At 44.3% G+C, this 18,768-nt stretch overlaps 2 protein-coding genes across 4 annotated transcripts in view; one reads left to right on the top strand and one right to left on the bottom strand.

Annotated features, from left to right (window-relative positions):
• LOC139407391 (ryanodine receptor 3-like) overlaps positions 1–9,572 on the top strand; it is a 270,933-nt gene extending 261,361 nt beyond the window's left edge. For both annotated transcript variants that reach the window (XM_071151137.1, XM_071151138.1), the window contains 9 exons: positions 341–468; positions 1,025–1,085; positions 1,358–1,504; positions 4,483–4,617; positions 7,029–7,185; positions 7,613–7,677; positions 8,051–8,151; positions 8,322–8,373; positions 9,267–9,572. In XM_071151137.1, the coding sequence (XP_071007238.1) occupies positions 341–468; positions 1,025–1,085; positions 1,358–1,504; positions 4,483–4,617; positions 7,029–7,185; positions 7,613–7,677; positions 8,051–8,151; positions 8,322–8,373; positions 9,267–9,362 (942 nt within the window). In that variant the 3' untranslated portion in view covers positions 9,363–9,572. The remainder of the gene's footprint in view (positions 1–340; positions 469–1,024; positions 1,086–1,357; positions 1,505–4,482; positions 4,618–7,028; positions 7,186–7,612; positions 7,678–8,050; positions 8,152–8,321; positions 8,374–9,266) is intronic.
• Positions 9,573–11,715: 2,143 nt separating this feature from the next.
• LOC139407392 (apoptosis, caspase activation inhibitor) overlaps positions 11,716–18,768 on the bottom strand; it is a 55,664-nt gene continuing 48,611 nt past the window's right edge. Inside the window, exons 3-6 of one of the 2 annotated variants that reach the window (XM_071151139.1) lie at positions 15,641–15,711; positions 14,432–14,527; positions 13,205–13,508; positions 11,716–12,504 (exon numbers count right to left, since the gene is read on the bottom strand). In XM_071151139.1, the coding sequence (XP_071007240.1) occupies positions 12,299–12,504; positions 13,205–13,508; positions 14,432–14,527; positions 15,641–15,711 (677 nt within the window). In that variant the 3' untranslated portion in view covers positions 11,716–12,298. The remainder of the gene's footprint in view (positions 12,505–13,204; positions 13,509–14,431; positions 14,528–15,640; positions 15,712–18,768) is intronic. The other variant, XM_071151140.1, reaches the window with a different exon arrangement.

An 18,768-nucleotide genomic window follows, 5' to 3' on the forward strand; every position in this document is an offset into this window, starting at 1 on the left:
TCTATAGGTCATTAGTAAGTATGGAGATCTGTATGTGTCTGTCTATAGGTCATTAATAAGTATGGAGACCTGTATGTGTCTGTCTATAGGTCATTAATAAGTATGGAGACCTGTATGTGTCTGTCTATAGGTCATTAATAAGTATGGAGACCTGTATGTGTCTGTCTATAGGTCATTAATAAGTATGGAGACCTGTATGTGTCTGTTCTGTCTATAGGTCATTAATAAGTATGGAGACCTGTATGTGTCTGTCTATAGGTCATTAATAAATATGGAGACCTGTATGTGTCTGTCTATAGGTCATTAATAAGTATGGAGACCTGTATGTGTCTGTCTATAGGTCATTAATAAGTATGGAGACCTGTATGGAGCTGAGCGGATAGCTGAGCTGTTGGGTCTGGATAAGAGCGCCCTGGACTTTGACCCTACTCAGGAGACCGTGGTGGAGGCGGCTTCTCTTGTATCCTGGTGAGACATCCACTCTTCTCATATCATCTTAACAAAACTCAAGTCATAGACTGTTCTCTCTGCTACCGCACGGCAAGCAGTACCGGAGCGCCAAGTCTAGGACCAAGAGGCTCCTTAACAGCTTCTACCCCCAAGTCATAAGACTGATGAACAATTAATAAAATCACCACCGTACAATTTACATTGACTCCCCCCTCCCATTTGTCAACAGTGAGTATCAGCAGTGTATTATCTAAGCATATTCACTTCACCCCCACCTACAGTGGAGACCATGAAAACATAGACATTAGGATAAATGTCTTACTCTTAGTTAAATATTAATTGTTAACCATGAATATAAAAAAAATCAGGTAAATATGTAATTTTTCCCTCACATGCACTGGTAATAAACACGTAGCTAATAAACATAGTGAAATACATAGCGTCTCACCGCCAGTGAGAAAGTAATCCTCTCATATCAACACAGTAAAATACATGATACTGTATTGTGAATGGGTGGGTGGGTAACTTGGTTTAATTCAACGCTAAAAAACATCTGTCTGTTTCCTAATGGCAGGTTGAGCTCTATCGACACCAAGTACCACATTTGGAAAATGGGAGTGGTGCTGACTGATAACGTACGTGTTTACTCCCTCAGTAAAGACAAACTGTCAACCTAGCCCCTCCCCTTTCAGTGTTTGTGGCTGGCAGTAGGGCTCTGGATAGGTGTATACGTCAAACCACCCTGAGGACATCAGAAGGCTAGCTGGAGCCATCACTATACTGCTTATACCTATCCAGTCCCTTGCGATCTGCAAACACAAAGGGGAAAGGACTAGGAATTTCAAGTTGATTTTAGACTGAAAAACTGATGGACTGAGCTTCACATTTCCTTGTTCTGTCATGTCAGTCGTTCCTGTACCTGATCTGGTACGCCACCATGTCCATCCTGGGGCACTATAACAACTTCTTCTTCGCTGCCCATCTGCTGGACATCGCCATGGGCTTCAAGACCCTCCGGACCATCCTGTCCTCCGTCACTCACAACGGAAAACAGGCACGTGGCAATAACACCGCCAGACACTGTCACGGGGCCACACAGACATTTTAATCACTAGACTGTAGATCAGGGGGACATCTCAATGCAGCGTTTTTCGTCATGAATCTTGTTCTGGAGGCAGCGCTGCAGAGTGGTCACTAGCTGGCACAGCCACAAAGTCATCAAATATGATTTTAAAACTAACCCTTGTGTTGTTATGTGTTAATAACATTTAGACTACGTTACCCAACAGGCTATGCGGGGGGCAGGTGGTGGAAGAATGCCTTGGATGGCTAAACGTAGAGTTTTCTAGCTGAAGTATATGTTCATTAAAAGTAGTTAAACCTACAAATTATATAAGGAACAAACATAACATCCCTAACCACCAGAGGTGGGACCAAGTCATTGTTTTACAAGTCACAAGTAAGTCCCAGAGGTGGGACCAAGTCATTGTTTTACAAGTCACAAGTAAGTCCCAGAGGTGGGACCAAGTCATTGTTTTACAAGTCACAAGTAAGTCCCAGAGGTGGGACCAAGTCATTGTTTTACAAGTCACAAGTAAGTCCCAGAGGTGGGACCAAGTCATTGTTTTACAAGTCACAAGTAAGTCCCAGAGGTGGGACCAAGTCATTGTTTTACAAGTCACAAGTAAGTCCCAGAGGTGGGACCAAGTCATTGTTTTACAAGTCACAAGTAAGTCCCAAGTCAAGACCGACAAGTATCAAGTCAAGTGTCGAGGACCTAAACAAGTCATAATGTGCTCTTCACCAAATGTAATACCATTTCATATTTTTAACAAGAGTAATAGTTTGTATATTACATTTACGTAAATCATGAATGCTTTTAAAAATATCTATACATTTATTACTTTCCAAATAAATGTTATATTTCCATGGAAATACATGGGTAGCCATGAGAAACCTCTCCACACCTCTGCTAACCACACTGCTAACCCTAATGCCTAACCCTAACCTTAAATTAAAGGCCCAATTCAGCCGTTTTTATCTCAATATCAAATCATTTCTAGGTAACAATTAAGTACCTTTTTGCCACTACAGTCTCTTCATAGAACTCATTAAAAGTGTCAAAAAGAAAACAGCGAAGACCAAATTTCTCAAGGAAGAATTTAGCTAGGACTGTCTGGGAGTGAGAGGCTGATTGGATGAGCCTAATGGGAGGAATCTGTAACATGAACATTTATTGTCAGAGGTTTGAAACTATTACTTATTAGTCTATTAACTTATACCACCTGGTGATGTCGCCAGGCAGGCCAAAACTCCATCCCACCAAAACAGGCTGACATTTCAGGCGGTCTTTTCCAACGGCTCTTACATTAAAATTACATTATAATAAATGTCCCAATTTTACAGTATTATTTAGTGTGGAAATTTATACAGTGCATTCAGAAAGTATTTAGACCTTCACTTTTTCCAAATGTTGTTACATTACAGCCGTATTAATCTAAAATGGATTAAAATAGGTGCCCCAACAAAGTACTGAGTAAAGGGTCTGAATGCTTATGTAAATGTGATATTTCATTTATTTTTATTTTTATAGATTTGCAAAAATGTCTACAAACCTGTTTTTGCTCTGTCATTATGGGGTATTTTGTGTAGATTGATGAGATAAAAAAAAAACTATCTATATTAGAATAATATATAGAATAATATATATATTAGAATAAGGCTGTAACCTAATTAAATGTGGAAAGAGTCAAGGGGTCTGAATATTTTTCGAATGCACTATATAAAACACAGGATATCACGTTTTTGACTGCACTAGGCCTTTAAGACCAAAAAGCTAATTTTTCAAAAAGTTCAATTTTATACACCTGTCAGCAACGGGTGTGGCTGAAATAGCCGAATCCACTCATTTGAAGGGATGTCCACATACTTTTGTATATACGGTGTAGCTAGGTGGGACAGCCACATATCTCAGTCATAGTAAGTGCATTTTTCCTCAATATAGTAGCTATCAGCAAAGTCTGTGCCCTTTAGGGGGTAAAGTCTGTGCTAGTTAGGGGGAAAAGTCTGTTCTAGTTAGGGGGAAAAGTCTGTGCTAGTTAGGGGGAAAAGTCTGTGCTAGTTAGGGGAAAAGTCTGTGCTAGTTAGGGGAAAAGTCAGACAGCCACATATCTCAGTCATAGTAAGTGCATTTTTCCTCAATATAGTAGCTATCAGCAAAGTCTGTGCTAGTTAGGGGGGAAAGTCTGTGCTAGTTAGGGGGGAAAGTCTGTGCTAGTTAGGGGGGAAAGTCAGTGCTAGTTAGGGGGAAAAGTCAGTGCTAGTTAGTGCTAGTTAGGGGGAAAAGTCAGTGCTAGTTAGGGGGAAAAGTCAGTGCTAGTTAGGGGAAACGTCAGTGCTAGTTAGGGGGGAAAGTCAGTGCTAGTGTTAGTTCTCAAAAGGCTTTTGTTTAATATTTTGGGGGAGCGTGGGATTATTTAAGATACTTTTTGAAGAGGTAGAGTTTCAGATATTTTTGTAAAATGGACAGGAACTCTGCTGTTCTAGCTTCAGGGGGAAGCTGTTTCTACCATTAGGGTGCCAGGACAGAGAGGAGCTTGGAGGAGCTTGGGCTGAGGGGGAGCTGCCCTCCCATAGGGGTGGAAGGGCCAAGAGACCAGAGGTGGCAGAATGGAGTGTTCGGGTTGGGGTGTAGGGTTTGAGCAGAGCCTGAAGTTAGGGAGGGGCAGTTCCTCTTGCTGCTCTGTAGGCAGGTACCATGGTCTGTAGTGGATGGGAGCTTCGACTGGAAACCAGTTGAGTGCGTGGAGGAGCGGGATTGTTATCCTCTCTCAAGTCAAGTGAAGTCATGTTTATTTAAAGTGCATTTGGCACAGGTCTCAACACACTTTACATTTCTGCATGTTGAGAATAATGTGAATATTAATTTCCTCTCTCCAGTTGGCGCTAACTGTCTGTTGGAAGTGTATCTGAACCCCGTGGTGGCCTTCAACATCATCACTAATAATGACCCCTCACTCTCTCTCTCTACAGTTGGTGCTGACTGTAGGTCTGTTGGCGGTGGTGGTGTATCTGTACACTGTGGTGGCCTTCAACTTCTTCAGAAAGTTCTACAACAAGAGCGAGGACGAGGACGCACCTGACATGAAGTGTGACGACATGATGACTGTAAGTCTATACACACACACACACACACCACTACTCACTGCTAAAGGATGACTCAACGCAGTAGTATTGATACTGTGTCATAGCACGTATAAATGAGTCATGCACATCCTTCACACGTTAAGTTCTTAAGATAACCCACTAATAGATGGCTTGGTTAGAGTTCATTCCACGACTCACAGAACATGTTTTAGGAAGGTATCCAAGAAGGTTGTCAACACTGCTGCATATCCTTCACACAGCGTTGAAGACACCTCACCACTTCACACTAGTGTAGATCTGTTGAACGAGGAGTTTAAAATCCTCCCCCTCTATCCTTTACTACTTTCTGTTGAAAGATTGAGTTTTAAAACCCCTCCTCCTCAGTGCTATCTGATCTAGAGGTCGACCGATTATGATTTTTAACGCCGATACCGATACCGATTATTGGAGGGCCAAAAAAGCCGATACCGATTAATCGGCCGATTTTTATTTATTTGTAATAATGACAATTACAACAATACTGAATGAACACTTATTTTAACTTAATACATCAATAAAATCATTTTCGCCTCAAATAAATAATGAAACATGTTCAATTTGGTTTAAATAATGCAAAAACAAAGTGTTGGAGAATAAAGTAAAAGTGCAATATGTGCCATGTAAGAAAGCTAACGTTTGATTTCCTTGCTCAGAACATGAGAACATATGAAAGCTGGTGGTTCCTTTTAACATGAGACTTCAATATTCCATGGTAAGAGGTTTTAGGTTGTAGTTAATATAGTATTTATAGGACTATTTCTCTCTATAACATTTGTATTTCATATACAGTACCTTTTACTATTGGATGTTTTTATAGGCACTTTAGTATTGCCAGTGTAACAGTATAGCTTCCGTCCCTCTCCTCGCCCCTACCTGGACTCGAACCAGCAACACATCGGCAACAGCCACACTCGAAGCAGCGTTACCCATGCAGAGCAAGGGGAACAACTACTCCAAGTCTCAGAGCGAGTGACGTTTGAAATGCTATTAGCGCGCACCCCGCTAACTAGCTAGCCATTTCACATCGGTTACACCAGCCATTAGGCTGATAGGCTTGAAGTCATAAACAGCGCTGTGCTTGCGAAGAGCTGCTGGCAAAACACACGAAAGTGCTGTTTGAATGAATGCTTACGAGCATACCATCGCTCAGTCAGACTGCTCTATCAAATCATAGACTTAATTATAACATAACACACAGAAATACGATTCTTAGGTCATTAATATGGTCGAATCCGGAAACTATCATTTCGAAAACAAAACGTTTATTCTTTCAGTGAAATACGGAACCGTTCGGCATTATATCTAACGGGTGGCATCCATCAGTCTAAATATTCCTGTTACATTGCACAACCTTCAATGTTATGTCATAATTACGTAAAATTCTGGCAAATTTAGTTCGCAATGAGCCAGGCTGCCCAAACTGTTGCATATACCCTGACTCTGCGTGCAAGAGAAGTGACACAATTTCACCTGGTTAATATTGCCTGCTAACCTGGATTTATTTTAGCTAAATATGCAGGTCTAAAAATATATACTTCTGTGTATTGATTTTAAGAAAGGCATTGGTGTTTATGGTTAGGTACAGTCGTGCAACGATTGTGCTTTTTTCGCAAATGCGCTTTTGTTAAATCATCCCCCAGCGTTGCATCGATTATATGTAGCGCAGGACACGCTAGATAAACTGGTAATATCATCAACCATGTGTAGTTAACTAGTGATTATGATTGATTGATTGTTTTTTATGAGATAAGTTTAATGCTAGCTAGCAACTTACCTTGGCTTACTGCATTTGCGTAACAGGCAGGCTCCTCGTGGAGTGCAACGAGAGGCAGGTGGTTATAGCGTTGGACTATTTAACTGTAAGGTTGCAAGATTGGATCCCCCGAGCTGACAAGGTGAAAATCTGTTGTTCTGCCTCTGAACAAGGCAGTTAACCCACTGTTCCTAGGCCGTCATTGAAAATAAGAATGTGTTCTTAACTGACTTGCCTAGTTAAATAAAGGTATAACAATGGGCAAAATCGGCGCCCCAAAATACAGATTTCCGATTATGAAAACTTGAAATCGGTCGACCTCTAATCTGTTCCTCCTGTATATCCTCCTCAGTGCTATCTGTTCCTCCTGCATATCCTCCTCAGTGCCATCTGTTCCTCCTGTATATCCTCCTCAGTGTTATCTGTTCCACCTGTATATCTTCCTCAGTGCCATCTGCTCCTCCTGTATATCCTCCTCAGTGCTATATGTTCCTCCTGTATATCCTCCTTAGTGCAATCTGTTCCTCCTGCATATCCTCCTCAGTTCCTCCTGTATATCCTCCTCAGTGCTATCTGTTCCTCCTGTATATCCTCCTCAGTGCTATCTGTTCCTCCTGTTCCACCTGTATATCCTCCTCAGTGCTATCTGTTCCACCTGTACGCGGGGGTGAGGGCCGGCGGTGGTATCGGTGATGAGCTCGAGGACCCGGCCGGAGACCCCTACGAGCTGTGGCGTATCCTCTTCGACATCACCTTCTTCTTCTTCGTCATCGTCATCCTCCTGGCCATCATTCAGGGTACGTCACTACCAGGGCTGTGGTTATTTCCAGTCAATTCAGGAAGTACACAGGAAATACACTCCACAATAGGTGGCATTTTGAATTGGAATGAATGTTTTACCCTATCTGAATTGAAATGGAATTGACCCCAACTTTGGTATGTTACTACGGAACTTTGATACTGTATTACATTTGTTTTCTTGAAGTTCTTGATGTTTTTACACACAATTCAGCTTTTAGCTGCCACGTCAACACTAGAATAAATAAAAATTAAACTAAATACCAGGCTCTTTGGGGTGAGGTCTAGGATCATGTGATCTTACCTGGTGTGATCCTAAATCAGCACTCCTACTCTGATACGTACGGCCCCCGGTGTTCAGAACAACAGCCGAGAGGACTTTACCGTGTTTAAGAAGTTAAAATGCTGTCTTGTTCAATATTCCAGGTTTGATTATTGATGCGTTTGGGGAACTGAGAGACCAGCAGGAGCAGGTGAAGGAGGATATGGAGGTAAGAGTTCACCTGGTCTCACCTAGAACATTTTCTGGGCTCCCAAGTGGCGCACTGGTCTACGGCACTGTATCTCAGTGCTAGAGGCGTCACTACAGAACCTGGTTCGATCCCGGGCTGTATCACAACCGGCCGTGATCGGGAGTCCCATAGGGCGGCGCACAATTGTCCCAGCGTCATCCGGGTTAGGGGAGGGTTTGGCCGTAATTGTAAATAAGATTTTGTTCTAAACTTACTTGCCTAGTTAAATAAAGGTTAAATAAAAACAACAAACAATCAATGTTAGGAATAAGCATCTTCTTGAATAAATGCAATATGTTAGGGGAGGGGAGTGTATCTGATTGGGTAAACACATTCTATCATCTTACTGTAGACGAAATGCTTCATCTGTGGAATTGGAAACGACTACTTTGATACTACACCCCACGGCTTTGAGACCCACACCTTACAAGAACACAACCTGGCCAACTACCTGTGAGTACATACTGACTGACACGAGGATGTTGTTCAAGCACACATACGACCAGAGATGCTCCATTAAAGGCTCTCGTTTGAATTGAATTAGATGTACTTAACTTTACCAGTGATGCTCTGGATGAAAGCCTGAGTTAATATTTGGCCACACGGCTTTTCTTCCCGTGCAGCTTCTTCCTGATGTACCTCATCAACAAGGACGAGACTGAACACACTGGTCAGGTGTGTACAACAACACTTCTCTTTGTCATATGAACACACGTCTCAGGTCTAAATCTCTCTCATTGAATCTTTAGCACTAGAATAGAACTATGGAGTGGTTTCAGTGCCAACAGAAATTGTATTTAATATCTAACAATTTGTAATGCACACATTGCATTCATAAATTGTTGTATTTCATGATTTTAAAAACGGAATTGAATTAATAAATCGCATACATTTTTGAAATTCAATTTCAATGGAATATTCTGTTTCAATATGGTAGATATTGCAATAATTTGAGGTTTATCAAAGTTTCATATATTCAACTTCTTAGACCCATTGGGCAGAGACGTCAATTTAACATCTATTCCACATTGGTTCAATGTCCATGTTTGATAGAGTCTAAGCTTTCAGGAATGGGATATAGCCCTAATAGCTTATAACGGTTTAAACGCTAGAGACCAATTCATAGGAAGACAATAAATGCCACTTTGGCTTCGGAATCTAGCAAAAGCTTCTGTTTTTCCAAAGCGGTTGAGTCTCTGTTCTTCTCTACCTTGCAAAGTACCAGGATGTTGTCTCTGGTTTTGAATCCTAATTTTTAAACTGAATCTGAATGCATCCAAGAAGTTAAATATATATATATATATATATATATATATATAAATAAACTTTGATCAACTTGAAATTATAGTTTGTAAATTTGATACACAGAAAATGCAAATCGCTCCCTAAACCGCCAACGATGCCACGCATTTTGAATGTCATGTGAATTTTAAAATGGTAATATTGCTGCTATTTGACTTTACCACACTACACAATTTGATGTCATGTAAAATGACCTTTTCTAGTTGAAACACCTTTTCACTCCTAAAACCATTTTAACTACTGTGTATTTCCCTGTCCTTCAACAGGAGTCGTATGTGTGGAAGATGTACCAGGAGAGATGCTGGGACTTCTTCCCTGCTGGGGACTGTTTCAGGAAGCAGTATGAGGACCTGCTTGGGTAGAGAGGACATCTACTACTACCCAGCTACTCTCCAACCCTACCTTGATAGAGAGAACACCTAAAACTACATTAGCTAGCTACCCTACCTGTGTAGAGAGGACACTTCCCATTTACCGTAAAGCACTGTCTGTATTTGAGAGACAAGTCTACTCACAAACCCTACATCCTATCTGAGGCAGCCTTCTTACATCACTTCAACAACACTATCTGGGTAGAGAGGACACCAGAACACTACCCTACAACACTATCTGGGTAGAGAGGACACCAGAACACTACCCTACAACACTATCTGGGTAGAGAGGACACCAGAACACTACCCTACAACACTATCTGGGTAGAGAGGACACCAGAACACTACCCTACAACACTATCTGGGTAGAGAGGACACCAGAACACTACCCTACAACACTATCTGGGTAGAGAGGACACCAGAACACTACCCTACAACACTATCTGGGTAGAGAGGACACCAGAACACTACCCTACAACACTATCTGGGTAGAGAGGACACCAGAACACTACCCAGCTACCCTACAACACTATCTGGGTAGAGGACACCAGAACACTACCCTACAACACTATCTGGGTAGAGAGGACACCAGAACACTACCCTACAACACTATCTGGGTAGAGAGGACACCAGAACACTACCCTACAACACTATCTGGGTAGAGAGGACACCAGAACACTACCCTACAACACTATCTGGGTAGAGAGGACACCAGAACACTACCCAGCTACCCTACAACACTATCTGGGTAGAGGACACCAGAACACTACCCTACAACACTATCTGGGTAGAGAGGACACCAGAACACTACCCTACAACACTATCTGGGTAGAGAGGACACCAGAACACTACCCTACAACACTATCTGGGTAGAGAGGACACCAGAACACTACCCTACAACACTATCTGGGTAGAGAGGACACCAGAACACTACCCTACAACACTATCTGGGTAGAGAGGACACCAGAACACTACCCTACAACACTATCTGGGTAGAGAGGACACCAGAACACTTCCCAGCTACCCTACAACACTATCTGGGTAGAGAGGACACCAGAACACTACAACACTATTTGGGTAGAGAGGACACCAGAACACCACCCAGCTACCCCACAACACTATCTGGGTAGAGAGGACACCAGAACACTACCCTACAACACTATCTGGGTAGAGAGGACACCAGAACACTACCCAGCTACCCCACAACACTATCTGGGTAGAGAGGACACCAGAACACTACCCAGCTACCCTACAACACTATCTGGGTAGAGAGGACACCAGAACACTACCCAGCTACCCCACAACACTATCTGGGTAGAGAGGACACCAGAACACTACCCAGCTACCCTACAACACTATCTGGGTAGAGAGGACACCAGAACACTACCCAGCTACCCTACAACACTATCTGGGTAGAGAGGACACCAGAACACTACCCAGCTACCCTACAACACTATCTGGGTAGAGAGGACACCAGAACACCATCCAGCTACCCCACAACACTATCTGGTAAAGACTAACTCACTTGAACCTTAATGGAACATGAAATCTAGATCCACTTAGCTCTTCTGCTGCCATTGTATCCATCATACAGTGTCACCTAATGAACTGGCCAGCCACTACTGAGGAGAGACTGAGGTTGATGAAGACGATGACTGGACTTGGTGTTTGAATTTTCATTGTGAAGATAAGTCACCTGTCACGTCGACACCTTGTTTTCTCTTTGAACGTAAATGGTTACATTCATTTGATTTGTTATGATGACACGTTACCCTTTTCACTTGCTTACCCCCCAAAACGGTTTGCACAATGTGTGTTGTGTGGTAGAGTGGAGACATTGATATATGTAGGGTTACAGCTTGAGGAGTGATTGAATGTACAAGCCATGAGATTATCACCCAAGATATTAACCAAAACACAAGATATTACCTGACAACCAAAACGCTACAATGTGAATTGTGGTGGTGATAATGATGAAACTTGACTAGAAATTAAATTAGACCTAATTCTACCTTTTATTGAACTTGGGTCTGAATCTAATTAGCTTGGTGAGAGGAGGAATTTAAAAAAGGGGTCCCTCAAGGGTCAGTCTTGAGCCCATTATAGGTGTTTATAAAGTGCCAATGTGCCTTAAAAATGAGAACTTGACACCCTTCGTGCTCTAGGTTGTGGATTAGAATTACCTAGCTACAGTAGGGATAGCTTTTTAGAAGAAAAAAAAAAATATCTAGATACCCATTGTGTAATTGTTGCTCCGTTTGGATTTGTTCCCAAACTACAGTGTCCATTGTCTGCCTGTACACCTTTCTTTCCATAGTAGAAATTACACGCTGAAGAAAAAACGTAATTCAGAATTTATTGAACAGTGAACTGCTATTATATGGCCATTTATATGTAGTAGCTTTGGGAAACCTGCATTTCTTTTTGAGAAGGAAAGAGGTGGGGATGGAAATGAATAAATTAACCAATGCAATAAACCATGTCTGTATTCCATGGGCTGTGTCAACTAACTCACATCGATCCAATTACAGAAACCTTTCAGAGGGGAAAATGTGTCTGTCTGTGTGTGAGCCCCTTTCCGTGTCTGACAAGGAATAGGAAATCCGGTACAGCTCACAGAGCTCTGCTGCTACAGCCATCCAGGGTAGTCGGTAGGATGGAGAACACATGGGACTTGATGTGAATCAGTCAAATGGGAGGGAAATAACTCCCAGCAATGCCTTCATCCAAAGTCGATCTTATGAAAAGTATATTAATGAATCTGCTGTTATATAAGCAGTGCTCCATGTCTTGACTGTGATGGATTAGAATATGATGTAAGACTGTTAGGGGCTGAGGGATGTACTCGTTATCATGTGATAAGGGCTGAGGGGGACTGGACGGTCCTTCTCCTAGGTCAGACAGGGTCAAAGGTTAGAGTTCAGGGGTCAGGAGATCATGCTGTCCAGCCAGTCTTCCAGGTCCTCCTCTGTCACCACCTCCTTTGCTACCGCTGCCTTGGGAGGTGCAGCCACCTCCTCCTTCTGAATCTCCTCCTTGGCCTGCTGTGTCTCCTGCTTCTTAAGCTCCTCCTCTGGAACAAGCTCCTCCCTCTCCTCCTCTGGGACAAGCTCCTCCCTCTCCTCTAATGCTGCTGAAAAAAGAAACCACAGAAAGTTGCACTCTCCCTAGTACTCACACAGATATAGAGGACGAACCAACAATTTTCCATCTTGTTTCTCTGTATGTTGCTAGCAAATTATCAATGCCTTTATTTAGGTTACTGTTAACTGATCAAATCAAATCATCAAATCAAATTTATTTATATAGCCCTTCTTACATCAGCTGATATCTCAAAGTGCTGTACAGAAACTCTAAGCCTAAAACCCCAAACAGCAAACAATGCAGGTGTAGAAGCACGGTGGCTAGGAAAAACTCCCTAGAAAGGCAGAAACCTAGGAAGAAACCTAGAGAGGAACCAGGCTATGAGGGGTTGTCAGTCCTCTTCTGGCTGTGCCAGGTGGAGATAATAACAGAACATGGCCAAGATGTTCAAATGTTCATAGATGACCAGCAGGGTAAAATAATAATAATCCCAGTAGTTGTCGAGGGTGCAACAGGTCAGCACCTCAGGAGTAAATGTCAGTTGGCTTTTCATAGCCGATCATTAAGAGCATCTCTACCGCTCCTGCTGTCTCTAGAGAGTTGAAAACAGCAGGTCTGGGACAGGTAGCACGTCCTGGGTGATGGGTTGTTGTGGCAACAAGTTATTTTTTCCACACTGAATAGTCTGCAACCGTGTATAATCTAATTACAAGATTGCAGAACAGAACAAAAATGTTATGGGTACTCACGTTTATTTGGAACCTCAACAAGCCTGCCAGTTTGGGACAGTGAAGGTTCTGAGTCTGAGCTCTGTAGACTGAGCAGCAGGTCCAAATCCTTATCCATGTCATCCACCACAGGGGTCTTGGCAGCTGAGGAGCCCAGAGGAACAGCGCCTGGGGCTGTGCTCACTGCACAGGAAACACCCAGGCTTGGACTAAGGCCTTTCTGAGCTGCTGGGACTCCTGGGACAGGAGGCTTAAACAGACCCAGCGCTACAGAGTTCTGTTTGGGTGCCATGGTCATAGTGGGTAGCTCCACCGGAGAGGTCACCTGATATATAACAACAGGATTAGATAATACATCTGGATTCAACCCAAATACACTACCAATACTTAGACAATGACTTTCTGGGAACACTCTGAAAACAGAAAGAATTCAACAGGTTTCCATGGTAATATTACAACACTTCTGAATACTCTAGTCTAGACGCCTAAAGAGGTGTAGACGCCCAACACCAAACCCAATGGAGCAAAAAGGTTCTGCACCTGGACTAGTTCAGTCTGTGGTGGAGAGGCATCAGTACCTACCTGGACTAGTTCATCCTCCAGGTTGAGTCTCTGGTGGAGAGGAATCAGTACCTACCTGGACTAGTTCATCCTCCAGGTTGAGTCTCTGGTGGAGAGGCATCAGTACCTACCTGGACTAGTTCAGTCTGTGGTGGAGAGGCATCAGTACCTACCTGGACTAGTTCAGTCTCTGGTGGAGAGGCATCAGTACCTACCTGGACTAGTTCATCCTCCAGGTTCAGTCTGTGGTGGAGAGGCATCAGTACCTACCTGGACTAGTTCAGTCTGTGGTGGAGAGGCATCAGTACCTACCTGGACTAGTTCAGTCTCTGGTGGAGAGGCATCAGTACCTACCTGGACTAGTTCAGTCTGTGGTGGAGAGGCATCAGTACCTACCTGGACTAGTTCAGTCTGTGGTGGAGAGGCATCAGTACCTACCTGGACTAGTTCATCCTCCAGGTTCAGTCTGTGGTGGAGAGGCATCAGTACCTACCTGGACTAGTTCAGTCTGTGGTGGAGAGGCATCAGTACCTACCTGGACTAGTTCAGTCTCTGGTGGAGAGGCATCAGTACCTACCTGGACTAGTTCAGCCTCCAGGTTGAGTCTCTGGTGGAGAGGCATCAGTACCTACCTGGACTAGTTCAGTCTCCAGGTTCAGTCTGTGGTGGAGAGGCATCAGTACCTACCTGAACAAGTTCAGCCTCCAGGTTCAGTCGCTGGTGGAGAGGCAGCTCTTGTAAAGACTGGGCCAGGGCTGGGAGGTCCACAAACACTGCTGAAAACTAGATGTGGGGAGAGGGAAGGAGAGGGGTGGAAGGAGGAGGGGAAGGGGTAGAAGGAGGAGGGGTAGGGGTAGAAGGAGGAGGGGTAGGGGTAGAAGGAGGAGGGGAAGGGGTAGAAGGAGGAGGGGAAGAGGTAGAAGGAGGAGGGGAAGAGGTAGAAGGAGGAGGGGAAAGAGGTAGAAGGAGGAGGGGAAGAGGTAGAAGGAGGAGGGGAAGAGGTAGAAGGAGGAGGGGAAGAGGTAGAAGGAGGAGGGGAAGAGGTAGAAGGAGGAGGGGAAGAGGTAGAAGGAGGAGGGGAAGGGGTAGAAGGAGGAGGGGAAGAGGTAGAAGGAGGAGGGGAAGGGGTAGAAGGAGGAGGGGAAGAGGTAGAAGGAGGAGGGGAAGAGGTAGAAGGAGGAGGGGAAGAGGTAGAAGGAGGAGGGGAAGAGGTAGAAGAAGGAGAGGAAGAGGTAGAAGGAGGAGGGGAAGAGGTAGAAGGAGGAGGGAAGAGGTAGAAGGAGGAGGGAAGAGGTAGAAGGAGGAGGGGAAGGGTAGAAGGAGGAGGGGAAGGGGTAAAAGGGAGGAAAGGGGCGGGGGGTGGAGGCGAGGGGGGTGGTGGAGGGAGCGAGGGGGGTGGTGGAGGGAGCGAGTGGGATGGAGGGAGGGAGCGAGTGGGGTGGAGGGAGGAAGGAAGGGGGTAAAGGGAGGAAGGGGCAGGGTGGAGGAAGGGGGCGGGTGAAGGAATGGGGCGGAGTGTTGAGGAAGGGGGCGGAGTGTTGAGGAAGGGGGCGGAGTGTTGAGGAAGGGGGCGGAGGAAGAGAGAGCACTGATCAACTCCTGGGACAAAATAGACTAGTACCAAAACAACACCCTAGCCACTACCTTAACCACTGTCTGAAGACAGATAAACACTATTGGCAACAAGATCTTATTGAAAACAGACAAACAAACAAACAGACAGACAGACGGACAGACGGACGGACGGACGGACGGACGGACGGACGGACGGACGGACAGACGGACAGACGGAGAGAGGGAGAGAGGGAGAGAGGGAGAGAGGGAGAGAGGGAGAGAGAGAGCTATACTGGAAACACAACTTTAAGAGGAACAGAGAAAAGGCAATACCATATTTACCTGATTGGCTGCCAATGAGTCAATATCCCACTCCTTCTCCTCAGAAAAGCGGAATTGAGTGAAGGAGTCCCCTGAGAACGAGAGAGAGAGAAAAGATTCTGAAACCAGGCTACTGCTGTCAGTTGCTCAGAATGATACTAGACAGATCTGTTTATCTGTTAAATACATACTTCACTTATTTATGAATTATTTCATATATTCATGTCATACAGTTTATTTAATTAAGTTACATATTAACATATGATAACAAAGACTGCATGATTTCATGTATCCTTCTGTAAGCCTATCAGTAATTGTTGAAAATATTAGCATGCAAACCTCTTATTATGGTATCACCAAACAGTCAGTCACTAGGGGTCACCAAACAGTCAGTCACTAGGGGTCACCAAACAGTCAGTCACTAGGGGTCACCAAACAGTCAGTCACTAGGGGTCACCAAACAGTCAAACACTAGGGGTCACCAAACAGTCAAACACTAGGGTTCATAAAATTTCTGCACTGCCAGAGCTGCCCCGGTCAACTGTAAGTGCTGTTACAGTGAAGTGGAAACGTCGAGGAGCAACAACGGCTCAGCCGCGAAGTGGTAGGCCACACAAGCTAACAGAACGGGGACCACCGAGTGCTGAAGCGTGTAGCGTGAAAATAATTGTCTGTCTTCAGTTGCAACACACACTACCGAGTTCCAAACTGCCTCTGGAGGCAACGTCAGCACAAAAACTGTTTGTTGGGAGCTTCCTGGAATGGGTTTCCAAGGCTGAGCAGCCGCACACAAGCCTCAGATCACCACGTGCAATGCCAAGTGTTGGCTGGAATGGTGTAAAGCTTGCCGCCATTGGACTCTGGATCATTGGAAATGTGTACTCTCGAGTGATGAATCACGCTTCACCAACTGGCAGAAATGTTTTTTTTCGATATCGGTATGGAAGAACTTGACTGGCCTGCACAAAGCCCTGACCTCAACCCCATCGAACACTTTTGGGATGAATTGGAATGCTGACTGAGAGTCAGGGCCAAATCGCCCAACATCAGTGTCCAACCTCACTAATGCTCGTGGCTGAATGGAAGCAAGTCCCCGTAGCAATGTTCCAACATCTAGTGGAAAGCTTTCCCAGAAAAGTGGAGGCTTTTATAGCAGCAAAGGGGGACCAACTCCATATTAATGCCTATGATTTTGGAATTAGATTTTCAACGAGCAGGTGTCCACATACTTTTGGTCATGTAATGTTGTCTTTCAGTCATAGCTTCTCTCCCTAACCCTCTATTCAAACAGTTGTTCAGCCAGGATTTCCTGCCAACTGCAGTTGGTGTTGGTGAGGCAGAAGCTGCTGATTGTTCTCTGCACCACAGGAACCCAGGGTCAAGAGAGGAGGACAGCAGAGTTAGTCTCTATGTCAACAAGGCACATTGACTGAGGTGATATATGCATTAATAAGGTAATGTCATTGACACATTAAGGAGATGATAAAGACGCTTCAGAACCTCACAGGTAGACCAGTGTCAACCTGATCTGTGTGGCCATCTAGGTTGTTCTCAGGCTCACTCGGCGATACCGCAGCCGACGGTGACAGAACCATGGCAACAGCTGCCAAGGTGATGAGACGGAGTGCTGTCAGAGTTCCAGAGGGGGGATGATGAGATGAGAGCGAGACATCCATGACACGTCGCCTTGCTTCATCCAAACGAGTCCTCTTTCTCATCTACCCTGAGTTTGTCTCTGAGTCTCAGATGTCTCAGCATTACACGGACAAAGCACCGATCAGTTCCTGTCAGTTGTGGGAAATCTGTTTCAGATGAGCAAGCATATCAAAGGCAATGTCATAAACTGTATCATATTGTAAACAGTAGGATTCAAGTGCATAGTATGCACAGCAGAGTATATTATTATAACCAAGGTACAGTCGTGGCCAAAATTTTCACAAAGTCCGCTGCCTCAGTTTGCATGATGGCAATTTGCATATACTCCAGAATGTTATGAAGAGTGATCAGATTAATTGCAAAGTCCCTCTTTGCCATGCAAATAAACCGAATCCCCCAAAAACATTTCCACTGCCTTTCAGCCCTGCCACAAAAAGACCAGCTAACATCATGTCAGTGATTCTCTCGTTAACACAGGTGCGAGTGTTGACGAGGACAAAGCTGTAGATCACTTTGTCATGCTGATTGAGTTCGAATAACAGACTGGAAGCTTCAAAAGGGGGGTGGTGCTTGGAATCATTGTTCTTCCTCTGTCAATCATGGTTACCTGCAAGGAAACAAGTACCATCATCATTGCTTTGCACAAAAAGGGCTTCACAGGCAAGGATATTGCTGCCAGTAAGATTGCACCTAAATCAACCATTTATCGGATCATCAAGAACTTCAAGGCGAGCGGTTCAAATTTGTGTTGAAGAAGGCTTCACGGCGCCCATAAAAGTCCAGCAAGCGCCAGGACCATCTCCTAAAATGTATTCAGCTGCGGGATCGGGGCACCACCAGTACAGAGCTTGCTCAGGAATGGCAGCAGGCAGGTGGGAGTGCATCTGCACGCACAGTGAGGCTTTTGAAGGATGGCCTGGTGTCAAGAAGGGCAAAGAAACCACATCTCCCCAGGAAAAACATCAGGGACAGACTGATATTCTGCAAAAAGGAACAGGGATTGAGTGCTGAGGACTGGGGTAAAGTCATTTTCTCTGATGAATCCCCTTTCCGATTGTTGGGGGCATCTGGAAAAGAGCTTGTCCGGAGAAGACAAGGTGAGCGCTACCATCAGTCCTGTGTCATGCCAACAGTAAAGCATCCTGAGACCATTTATGTGTGGGGTTGCTGTTGGTAAAACTATGATTAAATGACTGAACAAATAATTTTAAATGGAACTGTAACTAAGTAAAACTTATACTCTGTTGTATTATATCTGATTAACAATATGAGTTCATAAGAAGGGATTGTGAGACACGGACAAGGAGTAATTAAAGTTAATGAACACCATTTCAACTAGGAAGAAACGAATGGGTTGTGGACTGTGAAAACAGATAAGGTCATTAGCCTATGGTTGAACCTATGGAACTGAGCTCTGGGGTTTTTAGATAAGACAGTGAGTGCATTCCTAAGTTTTCTGTTAATTAGAACTGTCAGCTCAGTGGTGTTGAGGG

The sequence above is a fragment of the Oncorhynchus clarkii genome, chromosome 4 (genome assembly GCF_045791955.1).
Source record: "Oncorhynchus clarkii lewisi isolate Uvic-CL-2024 chromosome 4, UVic_Ocla_1.0, whole genome shotgun sequence".
Lineage (NCBI taxonomy): Eukaryota > Metazoa > Chordata > Actinopteri > Salmoniformes > Salmonidae > Oncorhynchus > Oncorhynchus clarkii.